At 38.5% G+C, this 13,762-nt stretch overlaps 1 protein-coding gene across 1 annotated transcript in view; it reads right to left on the bottom strand.

Moving 5' to 3' along the window:
- Positions 1–13,346, bottom strand: part of ctnnbl1 (catenin, beta like 1) — a 41,346-nt gene extending 28,000 nt beyond the window's left edge. The window contains exons 1-10 of the mRNA XM_065269039.1: positions 13,190–13,346; positions 11,358–11,543; positions 11,086–11,192; positions 10,867–11,006; positions 10,508–10,605; positions 7,794–7,887; positions 5,781–5,872; positions 4,171–4,243; positions 1,789–1,847; positions 619–767 (exon numbers count right to left, since the gene is read on the bottom strand). Of these exons, the coding sequence (XP_065125111.1) occupies positions 619–767; positions 1,789–1,847; positions 4,171–4,243; positions 5,781–5,872; positions 7,794–7,887; positions 10,508–10,605; positions 10,867–11,006; positions 11,086–11,192; positions 11,358–11,543; positions 13,190–13,219 (1,028 nt within the window). The 5' untranslated portion in view covers positions 13,220–13,346. The remainder of the gene's footprint in view (positions 1–618; positions 768–1,788; positions 1,848–4,170; positions 4,244–5,780; positions 5,873–7,793; positions 7,888–10,507; positions 10,606–10,866; positions 11,007–11,085; positions 11,193–11,357; positions 11,544–13,189) is intronic.
- Positions 13,347–13,762: the final 416 nt, after the last annotated feature.

Genomic DNA, 13,762 nt, shown 5'->3' with positions numbered 1-13,762 from the left:
AATGGATTTAGCCTGAAGTCTATGAGGTGTTACAATAAATAAACTTCTGTTTTCTGCTGTATACACAAGATTATATGGTAAAAAGAGCTTCTCAAGAGAACGGCACACAGACAGCAGGTGACGATCATAAACACACTCAGGGAAAACGCTGCCATCCGTCTGTCACAATAACAGACCCATCAAAAACAACAACACTGTTTATGTGTAAAGTAAAAGAAGATGGAAAAGAGAGATGGGGTAAATACAATAAAGGTTTAAACGTAACTTTTTGAGAAGACTCTAAGAGTCTGTTATGAAGAAAGTTAAATGGTTCAATCTAATACACACCGAACACTGAACCCCCCCAAAAAACAATTATTTTACACTACACCAATATGAACAATCTTCCTTGTGCATCTTTAAAATTAAGGCCCACCTGAGGTGTGCAAGATTTTGTTTGGTTATTTAGGATTTACAAGAGGCTTTCACATGTCTGTAATGAGATATTGATTTAGCCTTTAGCACCATGATTAGCGCTGCAATCGTGTGCCATGAATTCACACTGAATCATGTTTTACTCTACATGCACATGAATGCCCAAACACTAACAACAAACCCCTCCACCAATCAGAGACAAACCTGAGCATGAGGTTCATAAGCTGAAGCCCCTCTCCCTTCAGGAAACGATCGCGATTGGCTGGAAGCATGAGACAGGAACAGAGGGCATCAAACAAGTTCTCCATCATTTCCTGCTCTTCCGGCGTGGATGGATTATGACGTTTAAACACCTGCGATGAAAATGTTATTAAAGTCAAATCTCATTAAATTATTAATGACTGCACCAAAAGGTAGTCAGCGATAAAAATCAACTCTCTTCAGGCCATATTATAAGGCTGCTTTACATGTATTCTGACTGCAATCCCAGAATGCATTGCAACAAGCTTAATGCCCCAGTATGCTTTGTTATTACGCGTACATGAGCATACCTGCACAGTTGAACACATTGGTCTGCAAAGTATACTTCATTTGACTTATATGCATACACTAGCATTTAAAAAAATGTGCATTGTGACAAACTGCAATACCTTATCTGTCCTACATACTACTGTACGCGCATTATGTGTGCACCCTCAATTTTTTATATGACTGGACTGACTCCCTTTTTTCATCTCACAGCTCCGATTAAAACTAAGCTCTAGAGGTGCATGCTTAATGATAAGATGCGCACACTTTAAAACGCAAAATTTAATGAAATGTGCGTCACATTCACTGTATGCTGACCATAGCGTATGCCTAAAAAGTTAAGTATACCAAGGCCTTTCGAAATACTAAATATTTAATTAAATACCCATAGATGAAAAGTATGGATAAGATGGTTTAACATCACTAAAAACTAATAAAATTTTAAAAAAATGTAAAAGTCGTTTGGTGCATGATGACACACAGCCCTCTCACGTGCCTATCATATCTGTCACTGGTGCAGCTCAGACATTCACATAACCCTGCTGCACGCATCAGAAGGTTTTTACTAAGTCTGATGAAGGTGAGTGGTCGCACAATTGATGTCTCTCCTTTTAAACCGCTTTCTGGCACGATTTGCGGTCATACTGCGCCTAAGCCCAAGTAAACCGCGCCCGAGACCACCTCTGCAAGCCGACCGGGGCAATTAACCAAACCACACCCAGGCACGGGAGCGATCACACTAGTCAAACAAACAAGGCTTTGGGGGTAAAACGCGCACGAGCGTGGTTTGGATAATGTGAGGGAGCCCTAAGACAGTTTGAGTGTAAAACCGAGACAACGTCTTACTGAAAGCTGCTGCAGTAGAACGTCAATACCGTCCATTTCTCCCAACAGCTCCCTGGTTTCTGTGAGAGAGACGGAGAGAGAGAAATGATAAATGTGTGAGCTTGGTGCACTAATAATGGGGGAAGAGCACAAGAGAGAAAGAGAGAGAGAGAGAGATAAAAGGAGAGAGAGAAAAGGAGAGAGAGAGAGAGAAAATCTACTTTTGAGACCAGAGCACGAAAACCCAAGACTTTTTCCCTAGATAAAAATTTTTTTGTCATTGGACAAATGTTACCATGAACCACAAAACCAGTCACACTTCACACTATATTTTAAGAATTTGGTTCTAAAACGTAATCTACGCCATAAAAAAATAGTTAACGCCAAAATCAGTATTGTATCCGGTCAGCATTAAAAAGTCAAATTTCAACTCCGATATCCGCCGTATTTTTTTTTTCTCAAAACGCAACAAACGCCAGTCCTCCTTTTCTGCAGAATGCAATAAATCCACTAAACAAATCACAGCGCACAATTCTATGCAAAAATGGCGGCATGCAATACACTTGGAATCCTAGTTTTCCTCATCTACTTTGTACTTCGTGATCAATAAACAAACAAAAACAAAATATTAATTTTGATGGCATTGCTAAACCTGTGGTCGTTTTCTGTGAGGGGGAAAAACGTAAGCCATCAAAATCAAATAATTTACGTGAGAGGCACTCGGGTGAAGGAAAAATGCCGGCTGTTGCTTGTTCTCACACGACATCATCAAGCTTCTATCATGCTAACACATTGACCCCAGGGACCTTATGAAAAACTTTCCATTATTTTACGCAAAGTCAACTAAAATCGAGCAGGACCAAAACATTTAACAGCTGATCGCTGTCAAAAAAGTTCAGCGACGGTCCAAGGATGACAGCAGCAAAGACAGTGTTTCTAATATGACAAATTAATTGTTTTGATTAATGTCATTAATGTTTATTTTTTTATCAGTGTATACCACTAGTCAACTAAATGAATATAACATGACAAAGATGAATGCACATTTATATATTGATTCAATAGATTTATAGCATTTTTTGCAGAAAAAAATCATTAAGTTTTTATAATAGATCTTTGAATTTCAAAATATGGATTTGAATTTTTAATGTTATTATAACCTTAAGATGCTATGTGAATGTTTGTAACAGATAGTGGTTTTCATCTTGTCACGTTCTTGGTATTAAAAACACATTTTTATCAAAATCAGGCAAAATGGATTTATGCGTTTTGGAACCAAACTCTTCATTTATAGCAATAGTCAACATTATTTTGCATAATCAAAATTAGCCATTTTTCAAAAATCATTAGGATATTAAGTAAAGATCATGTTCTGTGAAGATATTTTGTTAAATTCCTACAGTAAATATATCAAAAATGTATTTATCATTAGTAATACTGTATGTGTTGCTAGCAACATCTTTGTATATAAATCTCAATTTAAACAAAAATGTCCCTTATGACTGGTCTTGTAGTCCAGTGTCACAAATAAGTTCATACGAAACAGACCCATAGATATGTTAACTGCAGTGTGCGAGTCTTGTTAATACTAAAAAGATTCACAGTACTTTCAACATGTAATCTGTAATATTTTACAGAAATTAATGCATTTTTTAATAAATACACACAAAAAACATTAGCTGGGTTTCCATCAAACTGATTTTATGCACATTTTGATGTATCGCATAAAAACAAGTCATGGAAATTCCAAATTTCTAATAAAAAAAAGTTTTTTTGACTTATGCAAAAGAGAGTAAATGCGAATAATGGGGTTGGAAAAGCATTTTGTGAATAAATTCTTCCGTAGTGAAAATTAAACCCACGTGACTGACTTTCAAGCTTTATCATCTGACTTTATCTTTACCATATATGGGGCTCGACGTCATCGTAATGCCCTTGCTGCTAGTGCCTGCATCAATAATACTGCATTCCTTCTTCTGTGCACAGCATTTAGTTTGGCAATTACAAGCTGCACTGCTAGTATATTTCTAACTTGCCAAATTGGAACTAAATGAGGTCCTGTCTCCATTTTCCAAGCATGCCTCTTTTATTTACTGCTGGTTAATAGGTTACCAATAGCACCAACATTCATCTCAAACAATTTGGCGACACACCTAATTCGCATTTGTTTGTTTTTCTTATTTTGAAAGATTCGCTTCACGTTTCGATGGAAACCCAGCTTATGAAGCCTGGAGCTCAGATGCAAAAGCCACTAAATGCCACCACCGTCAAAAATGAGAATGCTAATTTTTTCATTCAGAAATACCGGTTTGTTGGCAAAATCCATAAAAATTCTAATTTAAAAGATGTCAGACACACTTAAGAGGGTTTTGCATCAGAGCTCTTGAAATGTTTTTCACTTACTTTCATTGTTTTGCAGCAGGATGGCCAGTATTTCACTGCAGTAAAGCTTATTGGCATCAAAAGGCATCTTTGCCTGTTTGGAAAAACAATAAGATGATTTCACTTGGTTTGGCATCAGTGTCCCATTCAATCTGTGTGCTGTGTTTCTATTGTTGGGGCGATGGATTCATCAGGTCTTCAGGGAACATTAAGACTCAAAGCACAACAGCGTGAAGCTCTTATTCCAGCAGCTAAAGTTTAAATCCGAGGAGAATTTCACCTCACGTAGAGCAAAACTGAGAATTATGGCAGCATGCCTACAGCTCTTATAAAATCTCATATTCAACTGATCGAATTAAACCGTCATAACGTACAGCCAACCTCACACAAGTCGACGTTAATGTCTGTACACTGCAAGCTTAAACTCTACTTCACTGAATTTAAAGCACCTACATACGTTAGACACTGAAAAGATGACCCTTGTAAGGAATAAGGTACGAGGGCTGGGCTGTATCATGAATAAGTCACGGCTGAAAGGTGTTGTTAGGTACAACGTGAAGAGGAATCAATGCAACCCCTTCAGCCATGACTTATTCACGATACAGCACAAGACTTGAGCACAATATTGATTTTATAAAATGGTTAAAACACAATAGGGCTGCCCGATTAATCGTAAAAAATGGTCACGATTCAAGCACCCACACGATCTCACGATCTCAGTTAACTCCAAATTCAAAGACCTTTCAAGGACTTTCCAGGTTCAATGCCCTCAAATTCAAGGACTAAATGTGGGGACACATTTCAAGTGAGAGCAAGGTTACATCGTGTTACCTTTTAAGATACATTGTTACAGTTCCCTTTCGAGGGAACTCACGCTGCGTCACTGCGGTGACACTTTAGGGACGCCTCCAGGGGTAAGTGCGTCTGAATGTGTATATCAAATTCAACCAATGGTGAGGCTTAACAAGAAAGACAGGGTGACGCGGGAGTCAGGAAGTATATCGCTATCTGAAGTATTGCCAAAGACGGCGTTACAGGGACGCAGGAAGTATGGCAAGGGAGACGCAGCGTCTCGTTCCCTTCTCAGGGAACAACAGTTACATACGTAACCCGAGACGTTTTCATGTGTCAAACACAACTATGCAAAAAAGCATTTTGGTATGAATCCACATTCGCATACAGAAGATTTAAACATTTTTAGCGAACAATTTAGCACGTGTGCTTAAATAGTCTAGATTTTTATATTATCATCCTACACTACACAGGGAATAATATGGATTTTTTTTAGGGAACTTCTTGCATAAAATAGATTCAAGCACTTTCAATGACCTGTATCTATGTATGTATATTTTCAAAAACTTTCAACGGCCTTGAATTTTTTTCCCAGATTTACAAACTTTCAAGGACCCGTGGGAACCCCGTTTATTGTAAATCAAGCACAGGTACTGACCAATCAAAATCAAGGACTGGAATTAACTTATGAACAGAGGTCTTCTTTGGTTTTAAACAATGTGAAAACATCCAAGATGATGATGCAAGTAAAAATATTTGTGTGTGCTAGTAGTTTTTGGATATTTTAATGCGTGTGCCTTTAACAGATTTGACCTGATCAGGTGTGATGGACGTCTTACCTTGATTCTCTTTAACAGCCACTGCATTAAACCCTGCTGGGCCGCTTCTGTGCATAGACCGGGGCGAAACTCGGCCATGTTCTCGATCATCGCTGGCAGGGAGGGAGAGAGAGAGTTTACACCATGCTTGTCATATGAATTGTGCTGCACTGTGACCCAGTTTTTGAAATGTCTGCTTCACCTAGTTGCCATGATAACTGATGCAGACAAACTGCAGTGAGATCAGACCTCAGAAAACATCCACATCATGTCTAACTCAACACATTAATGTGTGAAGACAGAAAGCACAGATCTGCGTGCAATCCGCTTTTGTGAGAGGTTTGATGTTGGCGTCAAAATAACAAAGGTCATCTGATGGTCTAATGGTTCATGCCAGTGTGGCATTTATGCCATTAGTTCGGTGAGCAGATGTGTACATGCAAGCAAACAGGAAAAAACCGAGGACAGGAACACAGGGTGCATAGTCAAGTTTTTACAAATACATCAATCGGACCAGGACAGGACTACTAGGGATGCACCGATACCACTTTTTTGAATTACGAGTACGAGTTTGAGTACTTGCATTTCAGTACTTGCCGATACCGATACCGAGTACTTAATAAAAAACATGATTAAAATTTACAGGTAATAGCTTTAGTCATATAATTTAACAAAAAAAACAAGGGACTAGTTTTCCAGTTTGTTGTAAACTCTGCCTCTTTGGACAACACAAGAGGCATTAACCCCTTACACACCGCTCAAACATAGACATTTCTCAGACCTTGGTATCGATCCCTGGTATCTGGGGACTTTTAACGAGTGCAAGTACTTTAGAAAATGTGGTATCGAGGCCGATACCCGATACCAGTATCGGTATCGGTGCATCCCTAAGGACTACAGTTTTAAATATTAGCATAGAAACGCCACTGGTTTAGGATCTGTTAACCCTCGTACCTTTTTCTAAAACTGCCGCAGTGATTGTCACTATTGCACATTTTTAATACTGAAAGACTTTAACTGTTGCCATCATAAGCTTGATGTTATGTGACATTTGCCCCTCATTATTCATTTGTCTTTATTTTAAAAAAGTGTAGTTTTGTTAGTGTGTTGTTGTGAATGTTCCAATTGGGACAGAGATTGTACGTAATATAAAAATATCGATAAATTAATAGAATCAGAAAGAATCGTAATCACATTGAAGAAGTTTTTTGATGTATTGGGGGGAAAAAAACGCATTGCTGGCAGAGAAAATCGATATTGTATCGCATCGTAATGAACTCTCCGATTTACACCCCAATGTAGTTTTAATGTAGCTAGCATTTCTTAATAGTAACTTGTATTGTAGCTTTTTCAGATGGGTAACTTGACTGTAGTTTAACTACTTTTACTGATTAGTAGCTTGTAGCTTATCTAACTACAGTTTTAAAGTAGCTTCCCCCACACAGGGACTGATCCAAATAGCTTTATGTGAAATACAAATGCATACTTAAAGATATTTATTGAATAATGTGGGACTTTGGAGAAGCAAACTGAATTTTAAGCATCTGATTAAAAAACATCTCAGTAAAACATTGGAAGGATGCAATACAGTATGTGCTGAGCACATAAAATATCTATTCTCTTTTTACTTTACTTTGCAGAGCAAAAATATTCAGGAATCAAAATCGGATCGGTAATGGAAAAATTGGTATCGGCGCACCCCTATTCAGAATTGCTTACTAATGTTATGCACAGTCTTTCAACACTGCAGTGCAATGTGATATTTAAGTGTTTATAGATGAATCAGAGAATGAGACACACAGAAGACGAGTTTGAGGAAAAGTGTCACTTAAATCCGTTCAGTCAGAGAGGAGCGTTTATCTCTCACTGCCGCAGAGCCGAAACTCTCCAGAACAAAAACAACAGCAAACGAAGTCCAACCAGTCGCCACAAAATGTGCTTAAAATGTGCACGGCAACAGTCCATTCGAGTTTTGACATTTAATGACGTGATTCTGTAAAGACACAAGCTTGTGATGTATTTGATGCGTCTTACCTAAAGTGTTGTAAACTCCATCAGCCTCCTCCTTCACCGTCTCATCCAGACGCTCCATGTTCTGTACCATGAGAGCTACAACCTGACCCTCCAACTAGAACACACAAACAAACAAACAAACACATAAAAAACACTTTCACTCCTTACATTTCATTGTATTGTTCTTTGAAAACAGTTTTTTTGTATCTCTGTAATGATTCTGTCCACAAGGGCTCCACGAATGATTGTTACCACGATAACAGTATACAGCCAGGGTTTCCACACCTTAGTTAACTTCAAATTCAAGGACCTTTCAAGGACTTTCCAGGTCCAATACCATCGAATTCAAGGACTAAATGTGGGGACACATTTCAAGTTACCTTTAAAGATATATTGTTAAAGGACAAGTTCGGTATTTTACACTTAAAGCCCCGTTTTCAGATTGTTTATGGTGAAATAGAACGGTTTTGACTGAAATGTCGACATATGCGGCTGCCCCGAGAATTGTCACGTGTTTGTGTTTCACCTCCCACCTTTACAATGGGTTTAATGGTGCACTGGAACAATCCTTCCTAAAATGCATTAAACTTTCGTTTACAAAGACGTGAAACTCACCGAATAGTCAGGGGTGTTCACTGGTATGCTCACACAAAAATCGCTGCAAAATACGCATTCCAACAGGTTTTATCGTAGTTTTTGCCAACTCCATTGACTTGTATTAGATGTCCCGTGAGGTACGGTATTACACCGCGCCGGGAACTTTGTTTCTATTCTTGCAATTGGCAAAGGAGGATTAGCGCCACCACCTGGGCTGGAGTGTTTATTATTCAAGCTCTAAGCGGAAGAATGTACAGGTGTGAGCCGTTTGGAAAAATAGGTCCACAAGTTAAAAACGAATGCTAAAACAGCTGTTGGAAAGCATATTTTGCAGCGATTTTTGTGTAAGCATATCAGTGAACACCCCTGACCACTCGGTGAGTTTCACGTCTTTGTAAACGAAAGTTTAATGCATTTTAGAAAGGATTGTTCCAGTGCACCATTAAACCCATTGTAAAGGTGGGAGGTGAAACACAAACAAGCGAAAATTCTCAGGGCAGCCGCATATGTCGAAATTTCAGTCAAAACCGTTCTATTTTACCATAAACAATCTGAAAACAGGGCTTCAAGTGTAAAATACCCAACTTGTCCTTTAAATTTCCCTTTCGAGGGAACTCGTGCTGCGTCACTGCGGTGACACTTTGGGGACGCCTCCAAGAGTAAGTGTGTCTGAATGTGTATATCAAATTCAACCAATGGTGAGGCTTAACGACTAAGACAGGGTGACGTGGGGGTCAGGAAATATATCGCCATCTAAAATATTTTCAAAGACGGCGTTACAGGGACTCAGGAAGTATGGCAAGGGAGACACAGCGTCTCGTTCCCTTCTCAGAGAACAACAGTTACATACGTAACCCGAGATGTTTTCATGTGCCAAACACAACTATGCATTTTGGTATGAATCAACATTCGCATAGAGAAGATATAAGCATTTAAAGCAAACAGTAAAGCACGTGTGCTTAAAAAGTCTAGAATTTTATGATATTATCTCACACTAGTACACAGGGAATATGATGGATTTTTTCCCCAGAAAACTTGCATAAAATAGATTCAAGCACTTTCAATGACCTGTTTCTATGTATGTATATTTTCAAAAACTTCCCAGGGCATTGAATCCCCCCCAGATTCACAAACTTTCAAGGACCCGTTGGAACCCTGAGTATATGCTGTATCCATATCGCATAGAGTTGGGATAACTTAAATACATTTTTTGTGTCTATCATTTGTGTGTTGCATGCATAGATTGTCCAAATTAGACCAATCAGAAGAGGCCTTGCTAAATTCCCTTTTACTGTTATACTATTGGCTAGCTAGACCACGGGCGCAAAGCAGATCGTGGAAAATGAATATGGCATAAGAAGAGACAAGCAAGGAAAACTACAGCGATGAACTTGTGCCTAACAAAACTTAAGTTTTTTTTAAGCCAGAATTATACTTAATTAAATCCAAAGAATATGTATTACCTGTTTATTTCAGTATGATAATTACATATCTAAATGATAACAAAATGCATTTCGTAAGAAATACCGAGATTGCAGTAGAATTGCATATCGCACATTTTCTCAACATCATGCAGCCCATTGCTGATCTTTTGACTGTCAAAACATTGATGTAAAAAAAACCATTGATAAACAGCAAACACAAAAACAGTTAGATAAACAAAATAAAATAGAAATTCTCAAATGCCACAAAGGAGCATTTGGGAAAACTTCGGAGCGCAGACATAAATCGATGAATGTTTGCCACAATGAAGCAGCCTTGTTCAGCCTTCATTTGTAAAGCAATATGTCTCTCGGTTACCCATAATTCTGCATTTGAGAAGTGAATGCACAGGAAGTGAAGCCGGCAGCAATCAGACGCACAATTCTCAATCAACCTCGTTCTCTTTCCGTCTGACACAAACCGTCTGAATCCATAAGCAGTCTAATAAGAGTCTGATGTTAACACCGTTTCTCTCTCTCCAATCTGAAAATGTCAAGCTAATAAACCGCTAAATCTCACACACAGTGAATCATATCATTTACTCATAATGCTGCTGCTGATGTGTGACCCGCTAACACTTGTGAATCAGCCTGTAGCTTCTCCAACATCACAGTTTATGATGTTTTATGAAAAATATCTTTCATATAAATACACACCAGAGCATCGATGAGGGTCTCTGCGCTCTCCTCGCTCTCATGAAGTGTGTCGATGTCGGTCAGTTCTTGCAGAAGATCCACTACTGCAATACTGATATGTGACTTATGTTAAGGTCTTAATGGAAGAGAGTTAAATATCAAATAAACATAAATCCAGATAAGACAAAGTAAAAAACAACAAGACTACTAATGGCTGAAGAAACTATTAGTGTCCTTTATCAATTTGTTTTTCTGACATCTTGAAATAATTTTAAGCGCCACAAGAATCATGCATTACATTGATTTTACCACAGTAAATGTCATGCTCTTATCTACGGTAAAATCACTGAAATTATTTCTTTAATCTGCGCTTAGGATATCAGTGTTGTCGTGACTGAGGAGACCCAGCAGTGAATTCACCGCATTCAGCTCCACCAGCAGATGATACAGCTCTGGTATCGTGGCGATGACGTGCATCTCTTGGATGATGTCATTCAGATCAAGCTCCGCCTCCATGAACCTGCCAATGACAAGAAGTGAGTGACACTGAATTCAGTACGAGGGCACACTGTTTGTTAAATTGTTACGGTGATACTCACTTCTCTGGGTTGTCTGGAAACTTGATCCTCAGCTCTTGGTTTTTGTATGATCTTTTCTCAAAAGTCAAGATCATTTTCTTCACAGTGCTCTCATCCACTGGCTCTCCCTGTCAACAGATGGCAGGTCATAAGGGTCAAAGTTGAGTTTTATCAGAGTGATATCAACCACATTTATGTTGAGTATCTTTGGGCTATGTTACTCCCTAAACGCATAAGGCTTTAAACACCTCACGACATGTGAGTAAATTAAAACAGCATCCACATGATCTCACCTCAGGATCTTCTCCATCCTGATCCATCAGGTTCTCCAGAATCTTCTCCCGATCTCCTCCTCCCTGCTCCTCACTGTCAAATTCTCCCTTGACTGAAAACCGTCCAGCATCTCGAGCCATCTTCTGTTTGGCTCTGGACTCATCTTTGCTGTCTTCATCTCTGGCTCTCTTTGCACCCTTATCGGGCTAAAAGAGAAGAGACCACATGTGAGACAAATCTGCATGTCATCTGGTCAGCTGTGAGTTAGACAGTATCAGTATCAGAACGAGGTTGATCAAGATTTTTCAAGTTTCCGTTAGTTTAGTGGTTTGAAGTTTGTGTGTTTGTTAGGGCTGTGCAAAAGAAGACATATGGACATCAAATTTACATTTTCATGACCCTAAACATCACGCTGAACAAAATGAGCTGTAATCGGTTGATTCACATTATCAGTCAGATGATCTCTTGGGCGGTCAATGGCCAATGAAATCAAGATCTTCTGCCGTCAGTTTAAAGGCTTAGCTATGTAAGACATAGATATTCCCACACGCAGTGTTTCCCTAAATTTTTTGCTTGCATGTGTATATAGTCATAGATATTTATAAAGGCTAAATGTCTCGCCCGCGCTGCTGGCCAATTGAGTGGAACGTCTGCATTTGGCGGCCATCTTACCACAGGGCGCTCACTCACTCGTAGCATTGAGTTTTAATGGTGTAGGTACTTTTAAATGACCATAAATTGTTTCATTTTCTACCGATTTTCAAACGGTTTGGTTTGTTATAAACGTCAAAGATATACCTATGACACTGCACATTTTAAAAAAAATTCATGAAACATGTTAAAGCATCCAGAATTATAGCCACGTTAATAACGTTTGTAAGAAACCAAACCGTTTAAAAATTGAGTAAGTTATGGTAATTTAAAAGTACCTGCACCATTAAAACTCAATGCTATGAGTGAGCGAGCTGCCTGTGGTAAGATGGCCGCCAGGTGATACCGTTAGAGACTCCGCGGTAACACATCTAGCCTTTATACATATCTATGTCTATAGTGTATCATTTTTAAATACAATTGAATTTGATACACATTTTATGTTGACTGTATTGTTAACATCAGAAAAAAGCAAATCAAACTGGACTAATTTGTGATACAATGATGCTATAAGATAAAAATATATTTAAAACGTAAAACTGTTTCCCCAGTCTCTCTACTATCTGCATTGACCTAAAAATGTGACTGTACATAACTTTTCAATGCATAAAACCCACCAATTTACCGCAAACTATAGTGGCAAGCTTATTTGTATCGTGATGCGCGCTTCCCCCCCCCCTCGGTATCCCGGTATATCTCGCGGCCCTATTATTAATATATTTATAGTGCGATTTTTTTTCTTCTACAGTTCAATATTTGCCAATAAGCTTTTATAAGCAAAGCTTTCGTCAATTCAAAAGTCAATACTATGGTAAACTAACAGCACCGTGGTATTTGGACAGGGTACAATATCAGTACAACATCAGACTTTTTAGGCATCCACCACTTCTATTATGATATGTTAATATCATGCTATGCATTAAAGTACCACAGTGTTACCATCACTGTACTCTTTTGTAAACTACGCACGAGAAAACACGCATTTAGATTGAGATACATAAACTCAAACATACATACAAAAACAATCATTCAGTTTAGTAAAACATGCATTAAACACGTCACTCTCTTAAAAATAAAGCTAAGTTAATGCCAAGTAAATGCTCGGATTAAGTTAGTTAAAAACAAATGCATTATTGAATAATTTATAACACACTAAAATAAAGCGGTAGGGTCACACAGACACATTAACATGCAACAGTACCTGATAACTCAGCAGCTCTCCCACGTCCATTATGAATTGTGTGTGTATTTAATCCTTAAAAACTAAATTATTCTAATAAAGCGTGTAAACAAAAAACACGCTAGCGAGGACTTCCGCTCTGTTCTTCACGCGCTCATCTCGCGCGTCACGCTACGCACAGAGACTCGACAGCGACACCTGCAGCTGCGGAGGAGGTGATAATGTGTTTCTCCTCTAGGTTTCGTCACTGCTAAAGAGGTTTAACTACGATTCAGGATCGACATCGGAAGGAAACCGTGAGTTTGGGGTTATTTGATCTGTAAAGCTCTTGAGAACACGTATTGTCATGTATGTTAACATTGTTATTGTCAAAGACCTTGTACATTTTGGAGTGATTGCAGACTGGCAAACCCATTTTAAAGGGCCCATGGCACAAGACTTTTTTAAGATGTCAAATAAATCTTTGGTGTCCCCAGAGCACATATGTGAAGTTTTAGCTCAAAATGCCATATAAATAATTTATTATAGCATGTTAAAATTGACACTTTTTAGGTGTGTGCAAAAATGTGCCGTTTTGAGTGTGTCTTTTAAAAT

The sequence above is a fragment of the Paramisgurnus dabryanus genome, chromosome 21, assembly GCF_030506205.2.
Source record: "Paramisgurnus dabryanus chromosome 21, PD_genome_1.1, whole genome shotgun sequence".
In the NCBI taxonomy this organism is placed as follows: Eukaryota; Metazoa; Chordata; class Actinopteri; order Cypriniformes; family Cobitidae; genus Paramisgurnus; species Paramisgurnus dabryanus.
The sequence above is the reverse complement of the archived record's forward strand: the minus strand, read 5'-3'. Positions and strand labels throughout refer to the sequence as shown.